The sequence below is a fragment of the Gobius niger genome (assembly GCF_951799975.1).
Source record: "Gobius niger genome assembly, chromosome: 8".
In the NCBI taxonomy this organism is placed as follows: domain Eukaryota; kingdom Metazoa; phylum Chordata; class Actinopteri; order Gobiiformes; family Gobiidae; genus Gobius; species Gobius niger.
The window spans coordinates 13,382,835-13,410,611 of record NC_136859.1 but is presented as its reverse complement, the minus strand read 5'-3'; the positions used below and the strand labels follow the sequence as shown (position 1 = coordinate 13,410,611).

The 27,777-nt window shown below is 42.2% G+C and overlaps 1 protein-coding gene across 3 annotated transcripts; it reads right to left on the bottom strand.

Annotated features, from left to right (window-relative positions):
• Nucleotides 1-1,996: 1,996 nt before the first annotated feature.
• On the bottom strand, nucleotides 1,997-27,514 carry shc1 (SHC (Src homology 2 domain containing) transforming protein 1). 3 transcript variants are annotated; one of them, XM_079560939.1, is made up of 13 exons: nucleotides 27,326-27,514; nucleotides 15,380-15,544; nucleotides 14,451-14,521; nucleotides 12,747-12,810; nucleotides 10,931-11,050; nucleotides 9,577-9,630; nucleotides 9,197-9,248; nucleotides 8,250-8,376; nucleotides 6,737-6,884; nucleotides 6,018-6,075; nucleotides 4,489-4,599; nucleotides 3,775-4,025; nucleotides 1,997-2,691 (listed from the first exon to the last, which is right to left on the bottom strand). In XM_079560939.1, exons 2-13 carry the CDS (start codon nucleotides 15,539-15,541, stop codon nucleotides 2,563-2,565), a joined length of 1,347 nt encoding a protein of 448 aa, XP_079417065.1. In that variant the 5' UTR covers nucleotides 15,542-15,544; nucleotides 27,326-27,514; the 3' UTR covers nucleotides 1,997-2,562. The 3 variants fall into 3 exon arrangements, with proteins under 3 accessions (XP_079417065.1, XP_079417063.1, XP_079417064.1); XM_079560937.1 differs by lacking the exon at nucleotides 27,326-27,514 and having other exon boundaries at nucleotides 15,380-19,746; XM_079560938.1 differs by lacking the exons at nucleotides 9,577-9,630; nucleotides 27,326-27,514 and having other exon boundaries at nucleotides 15,380-19,746.
• Between the last annotated feature and the right edge of the window lie 263 nt (nucleotides 27,515-27,777).

Below are 27,777 nucleotides of genomic sequence, written 5' to 3'. Positions count from 1 at the left end.
TTGGGTGGTATTAGTTTAAGCACACACTGTTTATTAATGCTTATGATTTTGATCAAGATCAGACCACATTTTGACCAATTTCGGCAGAAATGTGAGAAATTCCTTCCACTGTACACTGTACCCTGCCTGCCCTACATTACAGAGACAATATTTTTGACACTGAATTTGATGTATTTTTGCCAACTATCAAAAATACACAATCCAAACTAACACCATTAAACCAGATTTTAAATGTTTTTCACCTTAATTTAAATTATACCATGGTCGGTGAGAATTGTAATACTAACTGGTGTGCACTATTTTCGTTAGTTCGGCAACAGTTAAATCACATTCTATATATCACTCCACTGCAGCTTTTTCCATAGTAACGACAGACAATTGAGCTGGAACTAGCTTCAGGTAAAATAACTTTAAAAAATAAAATAAGGACTTTAAAGGACTTTAAAAAAAAGAAGCAAACCGGCCCAAATGAACAGTTGTGGGACCATGGTATAAGCGGATTAAACAACTCGGAGCCGTGCGTTATACAGTTTTAATGCAGGTCTGCGGAGGAAGTGCATTAAAACGTGGTGTTCCTGACTCTGCGTTGTGCATTAAAGCTGTATGTTGCACGGGTCCTCGTTGTTTAATCCTTTCATGAATGCTAATTACATTTTACAGAAGGAGATCCCGTTTGCTTGGTGATTTTGGGGGGCCTGAAAAGTTTGTGTACCCCAGCCCTACATCACCATTAAATTCCAGAGTTGTAATGCAACCCATCATTCACATCACATTTTCATATTTCATTTTGGTTATTCAATCCCATATTCACAGCGCAGTCTGTGTGTGACGGACCCAGCTGTCCCTCTTGTTTATGAAAGTGAACGTTGGTTCACATGCATGAGCCCACTCTTGCACCTAAACTGTAGTCGACTGTTAAAAGCTTGACAAAGAACCCCTGCCAAGATTGCATCCTCTGTTGACACGCACTGTGACATTTAAGTCGGCTGTCAGAGCTACCTTAATGCTGCGGCGTTTAACTCTGTTTTTATAATATACAACTGTAAAAACAACAAGTGTCCAGCAAAAAAATACAAAGCTAAACAACCACAAAAAAAAGAGCTATCTACAAATCATCAAAGGAAATATCTGTCCAACGCTGACATCAAGTATCTGTGGCTGTTCGCAGAATGCAAGTACTGAGTGAGATTGCCATCACGGACTGGTTCTAAACATCGGTGTTTTTGCGTTGTGGTTTAACTGTAGGCTTGTGTTTCTCTCCCACAGAGAAAGTACATTTTTAAGTACACAAGGTGACTGCATCGGAGTGACTGCATTGAAGAAACAAGGCACGATTAAAAAGGATATATCAAAACGGCATGACAACGAAAACAGAGAAAAGGGGGGGCGAGCGTCTTCTCCCCCGGTCATACAGTAAACACTTTGTGAAAACAGCACACAGAGGAACAACATTTGGCTTTGAAACTTGTCATTAGCCGAGCTCCAGAAACACTTACGTTAATTAACACGAGCCACTTTCATTCACAGAGCTGCGAAAGCTAAAACAAATCCCTCATGAAGCAAAACACCAACACACAGAGTAAACTGTTGCTATGGCATAGTTGTCAAGATTTTTTGCAAAGGATTATTAATTGCTTAGACTTTGATGCCAGTTTACGTCAATCTCTCTTAAGTTTTGTACAAATATATCCATAAAAGGTAACCCAAGGATTGTCAATGCAAAGAAAAACAATAAAAATGCTCCAAATGTCGTTTGCGGCATCAGTGGACGTTATTTTTGACGCACCATTTATTTCTTTGAATACGCTTTGCGCATGTTCTAGGAAATTACTGTATCACCAGTAAGCGATAATATCTAATTTTGGGCAAAAGTGGTGACTCAAGATTGAGATTTAGTCGGTTAGTAAAGATCTTTTTCACCACATAAAGCTATAACTTCTAGAAATAATGTGTAAGATAATTATTGGCATAGCTCTCTCCACTTTGCATACATGGTCAAAGTTCAACAGTCCTTACAATGGGAGTGCTTTGGGTGGAGAGCACTCCTGTTTAGATTGGAAGATAACACCGTAATACATAATCACCAGGCAGAGTTCTTTAAAGTCCGTTTCAGTCTTACCTAAATAACCTTTGCTTTTGCCTGATAACCCCCTGGGCAACAGTCTGAGGAGAGCGTTTCTCCGATAAAGCACTCTTGTTTCACGTCCTTTTTCCACAACCTCTCCCTCCAGATCTGCGTCCAGTTTTCTGCTCAGATGTGAACGTGGCAAAGGCCTCCACCTCCTCTGCTTCACAGTACGCTGATGAGAAGTTGCAGCAGCGCTCCCACACGGTTTGGGCTCGTGTGGTCGCAGTTGGTGGAATGGCAGACAGTTCCCTAAAGAAATGGACACGTCGCAACAGCAGCAAGTGAATTCTTTATCTTTTGGCTTTCTTGGCAGCGGTGAGTGAAGATGAGTTTCTAGCGTAGTGTTGCTATGGATGCCATAGCGGGTGACGGTGCACTTTTTGTGGTTAGATTCATTTTTTTTTTGGTGACGTACATTATAGACCGTTGGTGCATCAGGTTCTGCGCTCGACCGGCTGCTGCAGACACACTTCGCTACCGGCCGATACAATGGGCAGTCTGTTGTCCATGTGGTAACTGATCAGGTGGCTGACGCTTTCGAACCGGTGGTCTTTGGTGCGCACCTAGACAAAAAAGAAGAAGAAAAAAAAAAAATCACACAACTATAGCTTACCGTCTCCTTTTTTAACCTGTTCATTTTCATGAGAGAGAGGCAGCAGGTCACAGTCGACTTACACTACCTTATGTTGTTCTATTTGCTTTAAAAGGGGCTGAACCTGATTTTGTTCTCATAGTAGAGTGAAATCCACAATATACCCATTTGTGGTAGTTTCACAGAGGTTTATATAAAAATTCTATTAAGTATCAACAACCCGGAAGTACCACTGATGCATTGTTAGCAGGCTACCTTGGTCTTATCGGTTTCCTGGATAAGTAAGACCTCAGGAACTTTTTGGAGCCAAGTGTTGCAATGGAGGAAGACTCAAAGATTACTCAAAGATGCACGAGTGGCTCAAAACAGTGCACAGCTTGGTATGGTTGCCTTTCCAGTCAGCTAAAGAACAAGCTGCTGTGCCTTGTCCACACTGCTTGGAAAATCATTGGTGAACAGGAGCAGCCCTCATTGCAGAGGCTCTGAACTCGCCACTCTGCGTTCGGCCAACAAGATTTTGAGTGATCCGTCACATTCTCTGTATTCAGAGGACGAGATGTTGCCTTCGGGAAGAAGGCTCAGACTCCCCCGCTGCAATCTCAACAGATTTAAAAACTCTTTTGTCCCGGAATCAATTAGGCTGTTGAACAAATCTAAACAAAGATGAATTTTGATAGGTGTATGAGCAATGGGCCATGGACATTCTCTTTTATTATACTCTAATAGAATGGGGCAGGCCTGTTCTATGTTTGTATTTTACTTATGTTGTCTATGTGCATTGATTTTTAACTGCAGCATGGGTGAATAGCCCAAGACAAATTTCCCACAAATGGGACAATAAAGTTTATCTTATCTTAAAACAAAACTTCATGTATGTTTTTGATAAGAGAACATGTGATAAAAAGCTCTAAAAAATAGATTTTGCGTAATATTCCCCTTTAACATCATTTTATCTAACTGAATATATTGTCCTCTTCAGCTAATGTGACCAAGCCATTCCCCTTGATAATCGATTAAGTCTATCCAAGTCTAATTCTTGTCACAGAGTACTCACCACGCCCTCGGGGTCCACTAGTAGCAGGTGCTTGGGCTGTCCCCCCTGCTGCCCCGTGAGGACGTACTGCCCCGGCGTCGTCCCGGACTCGCGCACCAAAAAGTCTCCATCCCTGGTCAGCAGTCGCTCGGCCTCTCTGCGACTCAGACTGCCGTGGAACCAGGTCTCGCACTGCAGCTGCTCCACCAGAGGGGGCGCTGCTGTCGAAGAACCACCGTGGCCGGAGACTCCCAAGGCATCGTCAAACGGTTCTGTGAAAGGTTTTCAGCAACACATGTGCCATGGTTATCAATTGAAAGGACTTAAAGCCTTAAATATGTCAATTTTGAGGACCAAGTGGCAAATAAACGATGACATGGGAAAATATTTGTGGAGTTAAACACTGGACAGTCAATTTTCCACAATGGACAAAGCCACTCTCTTTCCCTTATCGGCCTCCATGCCCGCCTCTAGAGTGCAGCGTCAATCAATCATGTTAATTTACCATATCGCAAGTCCATATGACGCTCTCATATTACTGACCACATGAGAAAATGAAAAAACGAAATATGGTAGGCAGTGTACAACATTTTCATACAACACAAGAGTGTCATCGAAAATTCAATTATATCCTTTCCCCGTGAGCTGCGCACTGATAAGGCTGCACATGGGCTTCGCTTTCAAAGCTGTTCTGCACAGTTTTGTTCTAATTAAACAACAATGTAAAGCACTTACTCATGTCAAAAGCATCTCTGTGTGCGTTCCCATTGGCTGCTCCCGGAAGACGGGGTTTGTCTACGTTCACATATGAGGGATCGTCGAAAAGTCCGCCTTCTTTGGCACCCACTATCAAAAACAAGCAAGTAATCAGCACCTGTCCATTGTTAATGACTCTGTCTAGAAATATGGATCTAGACTTAAATGGTGCATTTAGGATATAAATACATTGAATCTAAGCCAGTCAGTATTAGTGAGCTGATGCGAGACACTGCAGGTGAAAACAAAAAAATTATAATTACTGACTTTAAAGCAGTACTAAGTAACTTGTTTATCTTAATAAATCCTTTTCGTAGTCCCTCTGGGAGTAATACAAGTGTTAATGGGATGATTGGGGGGGGTCTTTCATCTCCCCCTGGTGTCTCTGGCCAGAAAACGCACTTGCAGCTTTCCCTGCACCGGGTCGGAGGCCCCAATACACACTAATGGAATCACAAAGAAGAAGCTAACAGGCTAACGGGCAAAGGTAACTGCGGGCTAGCGCCACTTAAACAGTATTTACAGCCAAGTTTGAGTGAAAAAATGATCTCCATTGTGTAATTGGATGCACAAAATCCCTCTCTCCCTTTGCCTTTTCTGTCAGCGTAGTATTTAGTCTCACGGACAAAGTAAAAAACTGCAACATGCTGCGACACCTGCAATGGCGCTTATGGCTTCTAGGGGCATGAGTTACTTAGTTCTGCTTTAATTTTTGCAGAAAAAAGCCGACATAACATTTTGTGTTTTCATAAAAAAAAGGCCTGTTTTTATGTCTATGAAATCTAAATAATGGATATTGCCAGGTTTAAACTTGTGGTTTTCTTTTTGTTGTCATATTAGATACAAAGTTTTGTTCAGCGGGGATTTTAGTTTTTCAATAAGCTACTATAGGTATTTGTGAAAAAAATCGGTAAAAGTTCAAATTACACCTTGTTCTTGAGGTTCGAAACTCAAGCAATCAGGCAAAGAACTACTGTAGATATTGTGAAGTCCCTCAGAAGAAACCTTCAAACATATCATTAAGTACAAATGTGAAAATATGTTGCTGCCAGTGTAATAAAAACATCATGAGAAAAAGGGCACTAAAGTGTTGTAATGTGTGCACAATCGGCCAAAGATCTCTCTGCAGACTTTCAGGGTTGGCATCTTCTACAAAGGAAAGGACCATATTTGGATGACAGAGCTCTGCGTAGGAGACTGAGCGTGTTACGAGGATACCAAGGTTGTCACGTCTCAATAAACGGAGGCAGCAGCACAGGAGTCAGATGAATGCTGCAATTCTTTGGTGTTTGACATAAAATAAACATTGTAAAGGGTGCATTTGGTTCATTTCTTTTACTTTGATCTTAAATATAAGAATTTAAGGAAGAAAACTAGCCAAAAATCTCTCTAAAAAAAAAAGACTCTGCAGTGCCTCGCCTTAATAATAGCAAAGGGAAAAAACTTGTAGCTTGGTAACGCAGAATCCTGTCGCTAAAGCTGAGCCCATTGGCAGGAACAGGCTGTACCTGGGAGCGGTGGAAGAGGCTGTTTGTGAATGTCAGTCTGACCCGGCTGTCCATAAGGCTGCAACAAAAGCAAAAAATGACATTCAGACAATACAAAAGAGTAAATGACACATTTGCATAGCAGCTGAAACAAAAATGAATAAGTCATAGAAGATCTCAGAAGCACTGTTTGTACTTGTGTCTTTGGGCAAGACACTTAACATATGGATCAATGTGTTGTGAGGGTGAGATTAGTGGGTGATGGCGCAGATTGGTCTGTCAGAAAGCCTGGGGTCAGGTGCAGCAACAAGAGGTAGTTTGCCCCAACCATGCATACAGTAAAGAGTGAATGAATACTGTCTGTGAGTTGGGAGCAGCACAATTGTGGTGAAGCTTTGAATTGTCAACTGGACTGAGCTGGTTGAGTTGAGTTTCGCTTCTATTTGCAGAAGCTTCATCTTAGCTGTTCAACAAATTTGGGTTTGGCTATAAAAGATTCTCATGTGCCAAACGAGTGGCACACACAAAAGTGGATCAGAAGAAGGAGAACTTGTGTGCTTTTTTTTTTACATTGTGTGCATTTACATATCAGATTTAGAGCCCCAATACCGTCATAAAGGCTATAAGTTATTTTCCAGCTTGCACTGGTTTCCCCACCCGTGTTGATAAATCACCCCTTAAAAGTATTCGTTCTCTAAATGTAGTAAAGAAGTAAAAGATGTAGGTGCATGAGTTCTAACCAGAGTTGCCCCAGGGCGCGTCCGCATGTCGATCAGTCCACCAGGGGGAGGCTGTTTACCGGGGAAGTTATTATAGTAAGGGACATCAGGAAGAGGGGGCGGCTCATCGTCCTCTTCCTCCCACGCTGAGCCGTCAAATGGGGCCATCCTAATGAACACACAATGTAGTATTGTTGTAAATATGAAATGAAAGTACTATTGATAAGATGAGCTAAGAAAGGACTTTATTGATCTCACAATGGAGAAACACTCAGGGGGTGCAAATAGTCAGGATAATGTGCAATCAAAGAAGATAATGTGCAAACAGTAAATAGAGGAATCGTATAAACAATGAATAAAAAACCTTGAAAAGGGCAAACAGAATTAAAATAAAAAATATATATATGAGAATATAAAATATCAAAATATAAATTTTACTCTTTTTTATAAAATGAATTGCCTAAATGCTGTGATATTCACACATACACAGTGCTTAATCAATCAAGAACTATGTCATTGCAAAAACATTGAAAAATACAGTATGAACTGAGGCTTATTAGTCATAAATGCACATATTTAAGACCTTTAGAAATTTAGGCTGTAAATTTGACCCATCATGTGCTTTCTCCTAATATCCCAATTTCACAAAGAATTCCAAAAACAAAACAAAACATGGAGCTAATTAAGTTTAACTTGTTAACTGTGATCAAAACTCATCCCCAATTTAACATTTAACATCTCGATTCTTCACGTTGATGAGTAAACACTCATGCTTAACACCTTTCAGGGAGGAGAGTAGCACATTAAAGGGATACTTCAGGATTTTTGACATAGGGCCTAATTTCCTAGTGTTGTTGATTTCTGGGGATATATATGTATTTTTTATTTCATGCAGTCCATACATGTGAAGAGTTTAGTGGTGCTAGGCTAATGCATGTCTATGGTGATCTGCTAGGACTATGGTGACCTAGCAGATCACTCCGGCGCTGTGTAGCTTACAGCCAGGAAGCTGATGCTGCTCAAATATAAGTTCTTTTAAATGCAAAATGGTTATATTTTAAAACAAAAATTCAGTCAACACAGACATTTATATCGGTAGTCTGGTGTAAGTGATTTGCCTCAGGTGCACTATGCTTTGGTCAGACGTTTTTTAATGCAGGCTACTAGTTACCATAGACATGCACTAGCCTAGCACTAGCCTAGCACCACTGAACTCTTCAAATATAAGGACTGCATGAATAAAAAAAATATATATATATCTCCAGAAATCAACAATACTCTGGATGACTAGGAAATGAGGCCCTATGTCAAAAATCCTGAAATATCCCTTTAATGTTTACTACACAACTTCTGGGTTTAGGATTGCTAAAAATAGGGCATGCAGCGCTCTCTTTCTTCAGTCAACAAAACTACGACAAGACTTTTCACTCCACTCCAAGTGAAAACCAGTTTGAAAACAGGAAAAATCTGAGTACAGCAGATTCAAGTCGTGGCCCATTCAAACAAGTGTCTCATTAATAAACAGCTAATTCACCTGTCGTGTGGAGTGACCAGTTTGGGCGGGTTCTTAAGGTACTGTTTGAAGCGCAGTTCGAAGGCCTGGCCGATGGTGCTGATGACCTCCTGAGCTAGGCCGTCAGAGCACTCCAGGATGTGACACGCTGCAGGAAAAAACACCAGTGACTAAGCAAACAGCTGCAACATCAATCAGGCTTAAGGGACTTTCAGAAACATCGTGTGAATACAGGCAATCACTGCGGCTCAGTGTGGGAATCAGCATTTTAGATTCAACTGATTCACACGGCAGCCAGTGTAAAGACTCTTCATTAAGAGCTTTGACGCTTTATTTGTTTTAAGGAACTCTTACTTTCTTTGCAAGTATGTGGCAAATGCTGTACGGAATCCAAGACAAACTACTCATATACAAGACTGTTGTGTCTAACCTCTCAAACCCCCCTGAACCGAGCACAGTTCTCCAATTTGGCTTTACCCAAATATAAAAGCTTAAAAAAAAAAGCAATGAAAAAACAAAAAAGCTACAAAAATAGATGCAAAAATGAGAAAATAAGAAAAGAATAACCAACAAAAACACGTAAAAAAAAATAATACTCGGCAAAAAGGAGACAAAAACATGATAAAAATGCTTCCAAAAATGCGACGAAAACCCAGTAACAAAAAAGTTACAACCACTTTTGTAGGTCTTTGCTTTCAAATGAGGCATTACACTGTTGCTCTCTGGTCAAGAAAGAAGCTTTTAGATTTGGGTAAGGCTGAACTGGAGAAGATGCACTCGGTTACGGCGGTGGGTAAGAGGTGAACTAGCTTGTTTGCTCGATTGTAAATGGTTCTGGATTAAAACATAAAAAATGAAACCCACGCCATTAAAGAACCAATTAAAGCTAATTATATTTTTCTCAGGGAGACCCCATTGGATTATAAAGAGTCCACATTGATGACATAACAGCATATTGCACATCTCACCTCGCTGGTTGACGGGGTCTTTGGCCACGTACGCTACGTATTCAGCTGTGTCCTTGAAGAGGCAGAGGCAACACAGTTAGTGAAAGTATGAGGAAAAATCTATGGCAGGAAAAAGTCGAGAGCAGGATTAGAAGAGGAAAACTGAGCCTATAAGTTACGAGTATTTGAGACATTACGGAAGTCGAGGTAAGGCATTGTCTGAGCGAGAGGCCACTGGCCCGTAATGAGATCATGCTCGTGAGAGAGAAAAGCAGCGCCCGTCTGCGTGAGTGGTATTCATAGAAGCAGACAATGACAGAAGACAGGAAGGAAGTTAAGAAGGCCGAGGAGATGGAAACAAGCCAGAGAGGCATAAGGAGAGAGAGGCTCGGGTGACTCACTGGGTCTCCTCCAGAGGCGAAGGAGATGGACTGCATGTGATGATTGGCGATTATCTGTGGACAGAGAGAGAGACAGGGCGATGGAGCACGTGGGTGAGGTGTGTGGAAGTCGGGCTGCAAGATAATCAAACATGCTGCACAATTTATTTAGGTACTATAATAATTCCTGTGTATGTATGATGGAGTCTTTTTCAATATTAAACCTGCTGACACTGTAGATCAGACTCCACCAAACAGATTTTTTCCGTAGTATATTATTCATGTTATGCTTAGCAGTTTATTTTTGGGACTTCACTCAAATGTCCTCTGAGCCTGTTTAAACCGCTCACTGTGGATTGACTCGCGATGTTTAATACACTTCAAATACTTCCAATTAAATCGCAATTAGACATTTGTGCCAAAATCGTGCAGCCCTCGTGGGGAAAGTGAAATGAGACCATGTGGATGAAAAAGACACCAAACACAGATTGTGATTAAACACCGTTTTCTTCCAGCGAGCCTGCAGCTGATGCGCTTTGTAAACAGTAATAAAACAATGAATGAGACACCTCTTTAACAGTGGCAGAATCAATACGAGCACCGACACTTGCAAATGCACAATGAGTGGTCTATATCTGACTTTGCTTTTATGAATGGGGCATTTTGAGAGGACGGAGAGGGTGCAGCTTGTTTGTCTGTGCAGCGCGTTAATGTGTAGGCCGCACTGCACACTGTATATATGATGATGATCTCCCCAAAGAAATATAGATCGTTCAGCAGCTATTAACTCATTAGAGGTCTAGCAGCAGGATCGGGTTGAGCCCCAAGGCGATACAGGGATGAGGATAATGGTTAAAAGGAATTTGTGTGGCGTCAAACCAGGCGAACAACAGCACAACGGATTTAAATTTAGCCCAAACCTTTGAAAATACATAGATAAAACATTTTTAAAAACACAGCATTAGCTCAAAATGTGAAGCATTAGGTAAATAAATTAATAATGAAGTAATATTATGAAGGTTCTAGACATATTCCTTGTCACCAGATGGAATCAGGCATGAACAGACCCACTGCTGTGTTTACATTAGGGACAACTGTCAAATACACATTGACTAGTGTTTATAATGATATACATAGTTGTCAGGTATTTTATCCCTCTTTCCCTGCAAACTGAATTCTGCTGTTAGACTCTTGCAAAGCTAGTCAAGTCAAGTGTCCCGTTTTGGCCAAGAAACTACTTTACCCCATCTTAAAGCTTGGTTGTGGTGATGGGACAGAACAGTTCCCTTGCTTTCAAATCCAACGCATGACAGCTATGATGATATATATAGAGTTAAAAAGATGCAGACGGTGTGTGAGTGCTTTTCAGTCGAACCTGTTTGCAGTCTGAGGCCAGCAGGTTGAGGCTGCTGGTCGAGATGGTGAGGCTGATTGTCATGCCGGCAAACTGCAGGTTGCTTTTTCCAAGGATGGATGACAAGCACCGAGAAGAAGGCTAAAACAAACAAACAGAAGACAAAAATACTTTATTTTATCTTTAATATAGAGAGTAAGCCTGCCACTATGGTGTCTGTCTGTACAGGTGAAACTCGGAAAATTAGAGTATCGTTAAAAAGTGCATTCACTTCTGTTATTGAACTTAAACTGTGAAACTAATATATGATAGACTCATTACATTACAAAGTGAGATATGTAGCCTTTATTTGTTATAATGTTGATTATTATATTAATATTATTAGGGCGACAGTGGCGCAGCTGGTAGAGCGGGCCGTCTCATGATCGGAAGGTCGGGTGTTCGAATCCCACCTCCTGAAAGTGCACACTGTCGTTGTGTCCTTGTGCAAGACACTTCACCCACATTGCCCCCAGTGTCTGCGTACATTGGTGTATGTATGAATGGGTGAGTGGATCCTTGCTGTATAGCGCTTTGAGTGCCTAATGTAGGTGGAAAAGCACTATATAAGTTGAGACCATTTACCATTTACCATTATGGCTCAGCTTGTAAAAAAAAAAAAAAATTAAAAATCTCATACAACTTCGAAAATGGACTGTAAGCCATAATCATCAAAATTATAACAAATAAAGGCTTGACATATATCACTTTACATGTAATGAGGTGATATTTTGAACGATACTCTAATTTTCGGAGTTTCATCTGTATATAGTTTTAAATTGTGTACTCTGGAGATAATCAGCAGGATTTTAACTGTTCACCACCAACTGCCTGAACAGTGAGCACTATGTAAACAGAGCTAGGCAGAGCTAGCTTGTGGCTAACCACTAGCCACCAGCTACAAAGCCTTCGACTGGCCTGCAGTAAGCACACACAGATACATTCAGTACAACTCCTGCATAGTGCCACTGTAACGCTTATAGTGCCAACTACAAAAGTGAGCGTAGAAATGCCTTTGGTTGGGGGAGCGGGAAGAACAGCTGCAATTGGGAAGTAATCTTCGTCTTCAAGGCCAGCTGAGACCGATGAGGAGTGGATGGGACAGGGAGATGCCAAAAACATAGGTCAGACCTCAGCCTGTTTGTGCCAGACACCTCCCAGACGGCTGGCCCGGCTCCATATCTGCTCTTAGTTAAAGCACATCGTGAGCAGCATCTCGAGCAGAATAAGCAGAGGAAGTATCACTGCTACATTAACTTTAGCCCAATCCGACCGAAAAGACCAGGCTGAGCTATTCTAGTCCGGGCCTATGTTTTGTCTGCAGTGCCAGACATTCCTCGGTCAAACGCTGAAAGAGAGCGACGTTCTGGATTTAGCCACCTGTTTTATGAACTGTTTGGGTGGATGTTTTTAGCTTTACAGGAACATGGCGCTCAGTCTGGCAGCGCAGCCGTCCACTCCAGGCTGGACTTTGGCTCCACAGAAGCGAGCACTCCGCGTCTTAAAACCTCCCTTGTGACAATATGGGCGGGAACAGAGAGAGATGAGAGCGATTGGTAATTACCTGCAAGTAGCCGGCTAACCTCAAAGGAGCGCAATCAAGCTCAATCAGGGGAGATGTGTGCACGAGAGTGAGTGTGTCTACGACAAAACGGTGTGACTGGACTGCCGGCTGACCACAGAATGGATAATCAAACTAAATTCAGCTCTTATGCACAAGCCTTTTCCACTGTTGCCCACTTAAAGCGTATAAATAAATAATGCTGTGTTAGCCCGTGCATGTACATGTTGTGTGTACCTTTCTCCGCCGCTGGGCTCCCTTGGCTCCAGGCACAGCTTCGCACACCACTGAAATGGCCTCCCTGGAAGAGTTTTTAAAGACACAAACTCTTAACACTTTTCCTCGGATGATGATTATGCGGGTTAAATTAGATCTGGCAGAAAATGGTGTTGCAGTTTATTGTGCTTGGCAATTGCCCCAACCACAATCGCTCCCATCGCTACGGAAACGACATGGAAACCACCAGGATTCCTCCGGCATGACTTGAACAAAACAGCTGTCAGGGGGCACAAACGTACACCCATGCATTCAAGAACTATGATCATGTTTGGCTAATGCTAGTATGTTTTCCCCCCATAAAATATTAAAACAAGACTTTAAATAAGCTAAATCAGGACCAAAACAAGGCTAACGTTGAAGTAAATTAGGGAAAAATCATGACTAAAATGGAGCTTCTTTAACGGAGTCCTGGCCAAGAAGCAGCAAAAGACACAGTTAAGGCTGCATTAGTAAAAAAGTGTACACCTCAGTCAAATGGAAGTTGTTTTGCTGTGGCTTCCTGCGATTCACGGATATTGCGACATCTAATATCAAGATAACATCAACTTGGCTTCTAGGTTACAGCAGGAAATAGAAATTGTTATTTGAAAAGTGCCTTGACATTAAAATTTCATGTTGAAAAGGTTGAATAATATTGGTTAAAGATTGGAGCATGTTTTGGAGTAGAGATGTACCGATCCAGCTTTTTTTTTTATATCCGATATTTGCTCTTTGTTAAAAGTGGCTTTCTCTGAGTGAAAAATTGACTCTTTTCTCCATTTTAAGATCAATAAAGTCATATATTATTGTCATGATATTTTGGCTCAAATATCAATTATATCTATTGATAAACACTATAATAATGCAAGGATCACTGGACATTTCTACACTAAATATCCTTTGGTATATGACAGGCTTTAGGTTACATTAATATTAACAACACACATGAAGTGATCTGATCATTACAAATATGTTAGATTTTATTTTGTTTGGCTACTTTAGGTATTTCTATGTTAGTTTCTGTCCAATACCAGTATTGGATCAGTGCATTCCTATTATAGAGCACGTTCAAACGCCTGGAAAATTAAACCGAATAGGGTTGTTGGATGAGGCGAAACATCTTCAATTCAAAACAGTTCAGTCCAGATGACCACAGTAGCTAACTTGTGCTACAATGGATGATTGAGAGCTTACACAAACATGAATGCAGGAGGTAAAGCTGGTATTTGAGCTGAAAATACATTTTTATTGTGGCTGCCATGTTTTATAAAGAAGAAAAACTATTAGAAAAAGCAATACGATGTCTTTGGTAGATGGGGATTTGGGGATGTAAACCTTTGTCTGATTGCTGCTACAGTTTCAGAACGACAGAAACCTTATATAGAGGCTGCCATGTATTTACACAGAAAGAAAAATGCCCGAGTCGAGATGAAAAACAAGCCTGATTAGTTGAGAAGAAGTAGCTCGACAAATATGCAGCAGTGTTTGGATATTAAAATGAGAAAGCTGTCTCATTTCTCCTACTGCATCCCCAAAAACAAGGGATAATCGTGCTTTGAGCCTGGCAGGAAGTGGCATAGATGGTCTGGTACATTGGTGAACACACGCTGCTTGTGCGTCTCTAATTCTGACCACAGTTTCTCGCCTCTCGCCCACACAGAGCTAAAAGCAGAGAGTCTTTACCTGGTAACCTGCGTCCTGGTGTTGAAGTCTAAGGCTCGCATCGACTGGAGCACCTCCACACAGCCCATGTACTGCGACAGGAAACAGGAAGATGACACGTTAGAGTGCAACATTTCCTACACGGAAAACGCTGTCTAACAAATGGACTCATGGGACAAATAAAATTGTTAAAAGACAGTAGATTCGGGGCAGACTTTGGAAGCAAGGTTCTGGACCTTTTCATAGGAATTTTTGATAGGGATAAAAGGGTTTGACTGTGATATGTACAGCATATATACACAGCCACATTTGAACCAACAATGTCTGTATCTTCATGACTTTTATTCTAAAGTCTGAAAAGTTTCTATCACAAAAATCTGGATCAACGGGCCAATGTTGCTATGTAGACTTCTTGAGCTTTAACCAGGTACTAACATGGTTTGTTCATGTTTTAATGCAGACATCTGGTGGTATTTGGTCAGGCTATACGACTTGTGTGTGAAAAGTGTGAAAAGTCTGAAAACCACTGTCGAAGCCACACTGTGTCACATTTAACCAAATAACCAGAATAATAAGAGCTGCATTTACTTAAAGGGAATATACAGAGTTTAAAAATGTTTGAACTCAGCATTTTCAACCCCCGACATGTTCCAGCCATGTCCTAATGTGTAGAATGAGCCCAGACCTCTTCACCACAACTGCCTCTAAATGAACTGCCTCTTTAATTACTTGAGAAAAATGAGTGGAAACGTTTTGTATCGCTGGCATATTTTGAGTTTTACTGCAGTTTAGTTGCTCTTGTGACATTGCAAAGGAAGAACTGCAATGTCCCACAGTCTGGCTTTAAATCATGAAGAATTATATACAAATACTTATTCTTAAAGTCAGAGGGTCTGGGATGTTTAAAGAGGCTAGGCTGGCTCCATATTCCAGTGTGTGCCGGTTCTTACCCGTACAGAGTAGGAGACTCCGCTGGTGCTGACCACGTTGTCGGAGTGCAGCCAGCCGCGGGTGGGCTTGTTGACGAAGGAGCCATGGCGCGTCCACTCATCTCCTCCCAGCTGCCCTCCTTCCACCCGAGCCCGCCTGGACGCCACTCCCAGCCGGTTCATGTCCTGCAAGGGGGGGCGAGGAGGGGGAGAGGGGGCCGTTAGAACTGGGACAGAGGGCTGAGGCGCTGAGGGGGACGAGGAGGAGCCCGGGCTCCCGAAGTCAGCTCCCGAAGGCTCAACAGGTGCTGGAGGGGGCACCAGTGTCTGCGGCCTGCCCGACGCCCTGAGGCCCGGGAGCAGAGTGGCAGAGACTCCCAGCCGCAGTGAGCCCATCCGGGGGAAGAAGGAGCACAATGTGGTGGGACTGTTCTCAGCTTGGCGGGGGGACGAGGGAGGCAGGATGGGCGTGAGAGAGGAGGAGGACAGAGACGAGGGCAGCCCGGGCGAGGGGGTAAGGGGGGTGACGGGGCTGGAGGGAGGGAACGATGACGGGTTGGAGTTGGTGTCTTCAGTGGAGCTCAGAGATTCACTGCGGAAGTGAATGTACTTGGTTTTCGGGACGAGCTCCATCGTGAATTTGCAGTGTCAATTCCTATATTCATGGGAATCCACAGAGGAGCGAGTCATTTAAGAAGTTTCGCTTCGGTCTTAAAAAGTTTTTCTCAAGAAAGATGCCATCTGTTTGTGGGGCTCAGCACAAGAGACACATCCGTCTGTCTGCTTGTTGCTTCTCCGCTCATTAAGCAGCAGCCAGAAAGTTGTGTCCACAACAGAAGAGCGATTAAAGGTGAAAGTAGGCTGCCCCAGTTTTTGCTAGTATACAGATGAAGAGACTTTAGTGCAACAGTCCTGAACATGTTGTCATCAGTTCAGTCCACGTCTAGGCTGGTCGTGTTCTCTGGGAATGTTGGCAGCGGGATCTTAGCTCTTTAAGATGTTCATCTCTGAGTTACATTTTTGCCATAATGAAAAAACTATATCTGCAAAGTATTTCATGCTAATTGGTTGTCAGTGAGATTATGCTCTCCAGCTGTAAACAGCACCATGGAGAATCAACACTGGTGATTGTCTCTCAGCGCCCCACATGTGCTCCAAACACACTGAAGGCTGAAGTGTCCATGCACAGCAGTAGAACACTTGGATTATCTGTGCGTGTTGGCATGTGCACACTGATGCATTTATGTGAGTCTCCCCTTGGCATCGCGATCCTGCTCTACACAAGACCATAAAAATCCAATTAGCCGCCAATGAGGAGAACTCACGGAGCAGTGCACGCAGGCCACACCTAGCAACAAACAATACACAGCACCGATTGGTGGATATTACAGAGTACCTGCTGAGCACGATGAAGCCCACAACAGGTGAAGATAAGACATCGGGATGTTCCACTACTCTTGACAGGTAGTCACTATGTTTCTATAACTCTAGCCTTTTATTCCCTCTCTCTCTTCCGCCACACAATTTCATGTCCTCTCTGAATATCCTGCGCCCTCTCACTGCACTCCTCCTCATCCCTCCTTTTCCAGATCACTTCTGGCTCTGGCGCCTTGCCATTTGCTACACTTTTTATTCCCTTTCCTCGGTCTGCGCGCTTCTCTTGGAAGTCCTCTCTTTTTCTCCACACAATGTAGTCAGCCAGCCTCTGCTTCTCTAACGCTTCTGCCTCCTCCTTGGCCACAACTTCCTCTCTCCTCTTCCAGATAATCTCTCTCTCCCCCTCTCCCCCTCCCTCGTATGCTCGCCCGTTCTCCAGGCTGTCCCGCTTAACAGTCCCTATGTCCAGTAAAATAAGTCCAAGTACAAGTATTAAGAAAGGATTCAAGCTGGCTAGAGGCAAGCCATGATTACCTAGTGTATATACAGATAGAAAGAAGAAAGTGAAACAGTTGGTAGTTAAGACTTGCCCAACAGCATGGGCCTCTTCCTGACTAAGGTTCCTGATATGGCTAAACACGTGAGGCTGCTGTGGTTCAAGTGGGATCTCTAAAAGTGGCAATGTTGGTCAGAGCACCATTAGAAATGTTAGATGTGTCTGAATCCTGACAGTGCAGCAGCACGCGGTGATGTAACTACAGAATGTAGGTCAATGCTGACGACGACTGGAGGGTTTGTTATGATGGTTATGAGACCTGATTAGTCCAGTTTTAACTCAGGACTCATGTTCCCTGAACTCGAGTAGATATACTTCAAACTGAATGCTAAATCACCACAGACTCGATTTAAAAGAGCAGTGCTGCAACTGGCTGTCACGTTTACACAATATCTGTTATTACTGCTTTGCTTTCACCAAGCTCAAGTTCCCTAGAGTCGTTTACCTGAGAGAAATACAACATAGCAAGCTTTCCATCACAAGGCCTCCTTATCTAAGGCCAAACTGATCAGTCTTAAAGTCTTGGATCAATTACAAACTACTTCACTAAAACATACACAACATTTCTTTTTCTGCATAGTCCAACCAATAAGGCAAACAACAGTCTGTCTCCAATAACAGTCTCCTGTGAAGTCCAACAGTCTGACCTCAATACAAGGCTACACCTGCAGCTCAGACCTCAGAGCACCTGAGGCATTGTCGTGTTGACTCGGTCTGACCTTTACCCCTCACTGACTACACACCTTGTCCTACACTCATAGACTTATTTGGCACCAGTGTATGAGAGACGCCAAAGCACTGAGTCAACTGTGTGAAGAAGAACACAGCATGGAGTGGGAGTTGAAAGTATCATGAAGGAACAGTCGCCTACACCAGTCTAGCACCACAGACACAGTCTAGCAATTCAAGCTAGTGGTCCATCTGTTCCTGGCTAGAAAGCACCATAAAGCATCCAGTCATGCTCAGGCACAGCCACAGCACTGTGAAGATACTCAAACACCGTAAAGAAGTATGGCTGAAGAAGTCACAAAAGACACATATTTGGATAGGAGCATGCAATAAACAAGAACATTTAACTTCCACCTAATAAAACCTTAACAATGTTCATAAATGCTTTTTTGAAAAGGCAAAAGTGTAGCATGCAATATTGAATTCCAGGACCCCTGGTGTGATAGTGCCTGAAACACAGTGAAGGTCCGGTGTGACAGAGGCAGTGACCTCAGTGAGATCAGTTTGCCTTGACAGATAAAGACGGATGAAGAGCAGTGACACTGCACTAAGTGTTTGTATCTAATAAATCTGAGCGTCAGCTTCACTGATGAAGATGGTTGATTTTTGGGATTGGGAGGGGAGCAGGTGACCTGAAACAACCCTGAATCCCGGAGACTACAGTGCTCCGTAAGGACAAAGATAGTCTGCTGAAGGAAAGAATCAGGAAAAACAGCACACAACAGAAACTACAACACAGCTATATACAAGTTAATAAAAAAGCACCTTTTGAAAATGCAAAAAACACATCTTTTTGCAAGCTGTTCGTTGCTATGACAACAGACATAAAAAGATCTGCTGAGGATAGTCCGGACAACAGAAGTTTTCCGGCAAAGATAATGGTTCAGTTAAAGTGGCAACTGAGAGTTGCTGCATCAAAGACTCCACATTAAACCTTTCTCAATGAGAGGAAAAACTACTGGCTCCAACAACAATCAATAAGAAGCAGGAAGTGAGCGAAGTTTGACCGGCATCACAAGAGAAAAAGCCCAATCAATGACATCTCATGCTCCACATGCACAATTCGACCACAGCATGTTTTATAATAACAGAACTAGACGCAATGTCAAACCAGCTCGGTTTAAAAAACATACATTAATCAGCTTGAATTCAGGGCAGTCCACAAAAATCACATTAGGATCTAAGAGAAAAACAACTGAAAGATTCAAACTGAAGTAATATGAGAGTCTTTTTTTACAAAACTTTTTTGGCAATTCAGTATAAAAATCAAAATTATAAATAGATTTTTGCCTTTTTAACAGATCATACGCTCATAAAGAGTTTATTTTGGTTTAGAAAGCAGGCGGTTGATGGTCCATGGTGATGTTACAGCTGGTTCAGAATTGACATGAGAAGCACATGAATGTTTTAAGAGGCTGGGGCTGTCCGGTCACTCGTCCTCTGCTCTGCCCTCTCTGGGCTCCCTCCGCTCCCGGTAAAATGCGCTCCCCCGCTGATCGCACTCTTCCGCTCGATTAATTCACTAAGTCAGTGTTGGTGTCTCTTCATCCAGGCTCCGGTGGGTCCCTCCTCTGCCTCCTCTCTCTTCCTCAGCAGATGGTGGAATGGCAAAGCTCCCAACAGCGTGGACAATGGCACTCCTTCATTGTGCTCCTCCTGCCCTCGTGTCTGTCTGTCTCCCGGCTCCTCTCTCTCTCTCTCTCTCTCTCTCTCTCTCTCTCTCTCTCGCTCTCCCTCCACCTCTTATTTGTTGAAGGGAAGAGCACGCTGTCTGTCCTCCCCCTCCTCTTCCTCCCAGTCTGGGTGGGTGATGCTGCCTCCCATGCTCTCTCTCTCTCTCTCTCTCTCTCTCTTTCTCTCTCTCTTCCTCTTTCTCTCTCTCTCTCTCTCCCCCCACCTCCTTTCTTTCTACCAGCGCTCCTTCCTGTTTCCCCCCTCCCTCTCCTCTGCAGCCATTTAGATAACTGTATATGTGCATGCTCGCTGCGAGAGACTGCACTATGCACTTAATACACAGTCTGGGAGGCAGAAGGATGGAGCGAGGGATGGAGAGGAGGATGAGGGAGGAGATAAAACACTAGGTGGGGGCACTGAGGGCAGCCCATGTTGCTGTTTCCAGGCTCCTCCTTTCTGCATGTTTGGTAACTTGAGAGACCAGGAGAAAAGGCAGGAGATGCTCCCTGTGGAAAATTGCCTATATACAGAATAGGTTTTTGTTATTAGAGAAACCTATATCCCCAGAGCTGCTAGATCTCTCTAAGGAAGAGCTCATTACCCGATAGCGCCATCTTAATAACAATCAGGATTTTACTTAAGCAGATGATTACCGTCAATGGCACGGGCTAAAAGCAGTGCAAGTGAAGCTGTACAGTGTGATAAAGGGACCAAAGAAAGTGGGCAACAAAACAAGTCCTTAAATGACACCCCAAACACAAGCGCGCCTGCAGTACCTCCGTCTGGCCACCGTCTAGCCTGTAGCGCCGCGCTGGAGGATGTATCCCAATAGCTGCAGAGTCCGGGGTGTCATTTGAGGTAAAATCCACACAAGCGGAGAGCGGTAGTGAATGGGAAAAGGTGATCTGAGTGCACGGCCCCCTCCACCAGCACTAGGCTACTTCAAACTACAGAAACACGTAACACAGGTGGCTCAAGGTGGCTCAGAGTTGTTAGAGAAGCACTTTTTGGGTCGTAGTTGGGACTCTGTCAAAGCAAAAGAGTGTGAGGTTAAAATAGGATCTTTGTTTCTTTTAAAAATGCAGTCATGCAGAAAGGGAGTCTTGCTGATAAGGGAGGTATCGCGCCAGAATTCAGGATTTCAAGACTCACTGAGATTTTGGGAATAAACTGCAAGTCATTTACAAAGCTTTGCAGTTAATGTGTCATGCAACTCTTTATTTAGGCTTGGGACAGGGCATATGAAGCCTATAAACTGGGATTTGATCTGTGAAGAGGTCCAAATTAAAGGAATAGGCCACCGTTTTTCCATACTAAGATATGTTCTTACCTGAGCTTAGACGAGTTGATGCGTACCTGTCTGGTCTTTGTGCGTACGCTCAGTCACGCAAATGTTGTTAGCATTTAGCCTTTCTCAGCAGAGGTATAGCTCCAAACTGGGGTGAAGCTAGCAAGCTGTTCCACGTTTTCCCTATTTAAATACGGTTACATGATCCAAGTCTAGTCACACAAAACTAAACATAAGGGGCACTATATTGTAAGGCGTGATAATACTTTAGGAGCACTTCGACATCCGCGCAGTAAAGTCAAAGTGCTCCTAAGTTATTATTACGCCTTACAATATAGTATAGTGTATGAATGGATCGTGTAAAAGCTCACGTAACTGTATTTAAATAGGGAAAACTTGGAACAGCTTGGTAGCTTCTAACTTCACCCCCCTTTGGAGCAATACAAAGGCTAAGAGAGGCTAAATGCTAACAATATTTGACTGAGCGCACGCACAAAGACCAGACAGGTACGCATCAACTCGTCTAAGCTCAGGTAAGAACAATGTGTTTTCAATGTGTAAAAACGGTGGCCTGTTCCTTTAAGTTTCCACAAATCTTAAGGAGGTTTACCATTAGCAGGTCATGAGTAGAAGATGCTTTTCTTGAACTCTGCATTTTCAGCCTCAATAAAAGCTAAAATACTTCACATGCAAATGCTAATTTACTACAATATCCTTCACATGGTCCAAATTATATTCAAATTATGTTTACTGGTGAAACATACTTAGCAATATACAGTATGCATCATCTCCTCAGACCTAACCATTGCAAGTTTTGGTGAAATACTGATGTAAAACTGCACGCTCCGCAGTGTGTATCATTATCTGAAGCTGAAACGAACGATGGGGGATTTTTTTTTTTGATGAATTATTTGCATGTTGCGGCCAGCCTTTCACCACTGTGCCACTGTGCAGTTGTATCATCTCATTGTCTTACCATATAGTCCATTGGGTGTCTGTGAGCCTGTTACCCTAAAAACACCAAATCGCACATCAGCACAGACAAAAAGCACGAGACATAGCAGCAGCACAACGCGCTCAGATGCTGTCCTCCTCCCAGCATGCTCTTCTCCCCAGGATCAGCTGTGGGGAGGGTCATGGGACCTTGTTGAAAATAAAAATTACAACCCAGATGATCAAGCATGCACTTACACATGCAATAATGACATTAGAGCCAAGCAGAGCAAGGCGAGACAGGGGGAAAAAAAGTTGTATTGTTTCATTAAGAGAGATCAGGGGAAATCTGTGCATGTTCAGACACACTGTGGAATGACAAGAATTATCTCAAAGTGCTGCTTGTGTAGGATGTTGGTGTCTCGGCTTGCCCGCTGCTATTTGCAGTGTTTAATCTATCGATAGCTGGACAAACTTCATTGCCATTTTCAACTTCTGCTTCTAATAGTTTGCATATTTTATGGTTTTAGGGTTTACGCGGAATCCACGTTGAGAAACTGCCTAGTGAGGAGAAAAGACAAAATACATTTCACAGAATTAGGATTAAAAGGAACATTTGATTAGTGCAGCATCAGCGTAAGGCCTGAGAGTTTTGGTAGCCATCACGTACACACAACATGGGAGCTGGCTATTTCGGGTCGTGCCAATTCTCTGCGCCGCCCCATCAACCACACTCCTACGGTCTGCTCTTCATGCTTCTACATTCAGGCTTCCTCCAAACAGCCTACTGGTAAAAAGCGTGCGGAGTTAGAACAGCAGGACTTCATGTGGGCAACTACTGTAATGCTTGCTTTACCACCAGCACCAAAAAATAATGTCAAATTATCAGATGTTTTCGAACTTGACCACTCAAAGTGCTTTACATGAAGGAAACACTCACCCACTTATTCATACACCAGTGGGCACAGACGGCACCATCGACTTTTGAATCAGCGGATGAATGCTCACCCAACTGAGCTACTGCCAGCAAAATAACAATCTTAACGTTTCACTTTGGCCATTATTTAGATTGATATATCCTTAACATCATCAAATATTTTTATACATATTTATTCTCTGCACAGTCAGTGAAAATAATCCTAAGCCTATCTCTCATTAAATAACTAATAGATGTTGTATTTGATGATGGCAGAAACACAAACTCTGAGAATTGTTTTCTTCCTCTGTTCAGGACAAGTCCTTAGATGACACCTCTTTGTTGTAGGTTTGCTGCAGTACTTCGTCTGGCCACTGTTGTCTGCGTTTGATTGACCAAAACCCTATACTGCAGACCTAAAGTCATCTAAGGTAAAAGCAACACAAGCTGAACAAAGTTAGCTATATTAAAAATAGCATGGATAGAAGGGTTAAGTGGGAGTAGAGTGGGAAAATGCTGTCCCCATAGTCACTTTGTTAATATCAAAATATTTGAATTGCCAAAATCTTAAAGCACATGACATGACATTATTGTGTGAACAGTACACTGATGTTTCAATGTATGACCTGCAGCTCTTCCCTACATAACTTACATAAGTAAAAAACAACAACTGCGTTAGATTAATATAATTGTCAAACGCACGGTTGGGTTCAAGCCAAGGGTGTGGAAGTGACTAAAAAGATTATCTCATTTACTTTTGAGTTATCACACCTACAATCATCAGCAACACTGTGGTGAAGCTGCGAGCACAGCAGGAAGGTTTCACCTATCACTAAACCTGCAGGACTTCCCTAAACATGAAATTCTGACTTCTGTGGTTAAGCAAAGGTATATTTTCAGTCAAAACTCACAACATCAACTTCATTATTATATGGAAGAAATGCAAATGCAGAGGAAACATATTTCCCTACGAGGAAAATAAAGTACACATTAACCACCATAACCTTATCAGCCGTTATCAACTGGTGTAGCTTAACGTTTCCAAACACGGACCGACAATTTATGACCCCATAAAAATATTAACTTTAATTCATAACTAACACATATTTTGTTTTAACCAGTTATCAACTATAATCTTGCACAGTTCTGCTGATTCAAGTATTGGTTATGAGGCAAAAATTGAAGAAAATCTAATTTTATTAACTGTCATTTTTTAGCAAAGGCCCGTTGCACTGACAATGGTCATGCGAGCCACTTTACAAGTTGACAACCACCAAAAACACGACACATCTTCAAACAGTTGTCCTTTTCTTCTCTCTGTTGAGCAAAGTGACAGGGTAAAAGCCTGTGTAAAGTCACCATTGTCTTCTATTTATGCTTCTTGAGTTAACACAGTGTAGTGGCAGTTCATTGAGTCATGATGATTGTTCGGGCTGCAGTGAGCTGAGGACCAGCTCTGGAGGAGGAGGAAACAGCTGAGACTTGCTTCTATTGTGGAAAGGTAGAGAAGGACAACCACATGGTCTGACCTCAAAAACAAAGTACCACAGTTTATTTCCAGCAAACAACCGTCTCAACAACAACACAAGACGCTCCCTGACAAAGAGACCAACACATCGACCCGGCGGACAAACAAAACGGCACTCTGGTCTTCTGACGCACACTGAAGCTCCACTTTTTAGTAGTTGTGGTGGTCTAAAAACACACAATCAATGCTATGAGTCTGTTAAATCTATGTCAACAGTAAAGGGCAAAACCTTGCAAGGGCCAAAAACAAAGGTAGGACTTTAAACGTTCTCATTTGCATGGAAGTACTTTCAACAAATGCACAAGCTAAAACAACAAAACAGAAAGGTTTCTCACTAGCTGCACAGTGCAAATGATGAAATTTAAGAATACATATTTAAAAAAGTCGATTTCCATATATCCTATTGAAATCAAAGCATGACTTATTTTTTTATGACTGCACTCCCCTGTTCTTAAGTGCTGCTGTGACAAGTGAATTTCTCCATTTTGAGATCAAGTATTATCGCATCGTATCATTTTGTACATGTCTCAGAGAAGTATTATTTGACTAAAATGTGATGTGGCTTTATAATAAAAGAATTCTAGCACGCAAAATCATGTCTTACAGGAACAAGCCACCATTTTTCCATACTGAGATATGTTCTTGCCTGAGCTTAGACGAGTTGATGTGTACCTGTCTGTTTTGTGTGCGTCCCCACGTAAAACGACCAAAGATGTTGTTAGCATTTAGCCTCTCCCAGTATTTTCCTATAGCTCCAAACGGGGGTGAAGTTGGTAGCTACCATGTTCTTCCACAGGCACACACAAACTCGTCTAAGCTCAGGTAATAACATATCTCAGTATGGAAAAATGGTGGCCTGTTCCTTTAAGAGTTCTTAACTACACAATAAGACCCGATGGGAGCACATATCTTGTTGTTTGCAGGAGAAATTATTGACAATACACACCGGAAATCTAAAATTGAAGATGTCTTTCTTTCATAGACATGGTTTATGTCCAATACTTAAATAATTACAGAATCTATCCAGAAGTCATCAGCACAATTGCAAGTTTGTGGACGTAAATCCAAACAAAATGTAGATTATTTGGAGATAAAGCACTGCCTCATCCATCAAGTAATGTTCTTCTTCCTGCATCACTGACATTTCCAACCCCTGAAATATGTGACAGTTAGCTATGGCTAGTTAGGCATCATTAATTGAAGATGTTCTCTCTAAAATTCCTTCCCTGTATAAGACATAGGGTGATCCACACACCAGTGCACACACCTGTCACTGCGAATCTTCCACAATCACACTGTCAGTCCGTCCGTCAGTCTGACAACCTGCAGCGACACGACCCGGGCCGGATTGGACACCTTCGGATTTAATCAAGTCAAACCTAATAGAGTTGGTGAGACACTGCGCTCTGACGGACAGCTACACATTCCCACAAGTCGTGCCATACAATCCCGTGTGTGTGCCGGATATGGTTAAGACAGTTGCTGATAGATGCCATGGTCTATAGCTTGGCAAAAGCTCATCTGATACCATGTCAGTGGGCACAGGTCTGGGCAGTGTGGCTGGCCCTGATAAGGCTCTGAATCAACAACTTAGGCTCACCTCAATTATCTGTCTGAAAGTCCCAATTTTGGTTTCAAGAAAAGTCGGTCACAAGAAGAAGAATTGCAATCGGAATCAAAATTGGAGCTTGCAATTAGCAAATAATTCAGGCTGCGTTAATGTAGAGTCTTCCACTGAAAACAAAATAGAGGCTAGTTATTCTTGTATGTATACATTATATAAGAATTGCAGTCATTAAATATTTATATAATGACTGCAACTCAGACCAACATCCATACACTGCTCACACATTCACATTGACCTCGTTTCAGCAGATCTGAGCATGTTTGTCTTATCAATCTCCATGGATGAAATCTACACAGAAAACTACTGCAACATGAACGTGAATGTGTGGTGTGTAGGGCTGGGCGATATGGACCAAAAGCCATATCCCGATATATTCAGATGTAATATCGATATACGATATATATCCCTCTGCAAAGTGAGGGCTGTGAAATGAAATGTTAAGTCAAAGCCAAATACGAGTAGTTTTATTGAAAATTCACTATAAAATGTAATCATAGAAACTCTATAACGAAGCTCCGTAAGGTGCACATCTAAATAAAAGTAAAACATAGCTGAATAAAAATAGCTTAAAAAATATAATAGGTCAAGCTTTTTCTGAGGGCAGCTTTTATATATATAAAGAGACACCAAAATCAAGTGCTCAGTTTAAGATAAACATTTTTAAAAATCAGCTTGAGACTGGCTTAATAGCTGAATTTGAGATATCCCGATATACACGATATGGTCTAATTCCATATCTCATTTAAAAATATATCAATATATCTTAAATATTGATGTATCGCCCAGCCCTAATGGTGTGTGTGTGTGTGTTTTAATCTAAATATTGCATCAAAAATATACAAAAAAATAAAAAATAAAATAAATAATATCATATTTTGGGTGTGAAGCCAAGTAAAACAATATCAGCTTTCGAACACAGAAACACACATGATGCAAAGTACAAATGTAAAGTCAGTAAACCAGTTGCAAGTGCGACATTGAACAGAATGGTCTGGGACTGTAGGTTTATGACAAAGCTATAACAGCTATAACTATAACTGTTATAGTTGGCAATTACACCAATAAACTATTATAACTGTTTAAGTCACGTTTGAAACCCATGTACTCCAACACCAAACTAGTAGTCTACAGAAAGAGTCTACTTTCCCTAAGTGTTATAACACACGGCTGTACCACGCAGAACAAAGCCTTGTCCTGAGACTGAAAACATACAGGCTCCAATCTCGGAACTTTCAAATAGCTTTTGGATGTACAGTAAAAGTTAAATGCTCGCGTACAGCATGCGCAGTAATCCAAACCATGCCCCCAAAAGTGTGGTCAACTTAGACGAGAAACTTACCAGCTCTACTTTCCCTTGAGACGCCCCTCCTGCCCACCGAAGTGTGAGTCCAAAGACTCGAGCTTAGTTTCATCTACCGGATATTCACACGCTGGTTTAGTGGTCTTAACACTTTTGGTAAACTTTGTCAGAGATTGTGCAAAACTTCTTCTTTCCTCAGTCTTTCCTTTCCTTCCTCCTCCCCTGCCTCCCCTTCGGTCACGACACAAGCCACTTCCGCGAACAAATGGTAACGTCATCTGGCGGCTGCTCTGCTGTGCGCTCTTCTCTGTGCGTAAAGTTAGTGCTTCTCTGCACCTGGCCTTTTCAGAACACATCACGAATGGGGAAACTTGAACTTTCACGGAAGTAAAAGTTTACACAAAGCATTAAGGAACAAACAGTGTTTACCAAAGAAGCTCGACAAATGCCACTTCTGTGATCATTAAAGGTTGCCTTGGAAAATGACTCTG

Bases quoted from the DNA above. Each gene is read 5' to 3' on its own strand.
- shc1 (XM_079560937.1), bottom strand. From the start codon at position 15,991: ATGGAGCTCGTCCCGAAAACCAAGTACATTCACTTCCGCAGTGAATCT. The intron at 9,631-10,930 runs GTTCGACTGAAA...CTCTGTCCACAG, and splicing joins TGGCCTCAGACTGCAAACAG to ATAATCGCCAATCATCACAT. The intron at 9,249-9,576 runs GTGAGTCACCCG...TGCCTCTTCAAG, and splicing joins TCGCCTCTGGAGGAGACCCA to GACACAGCTGAATACGTAGC.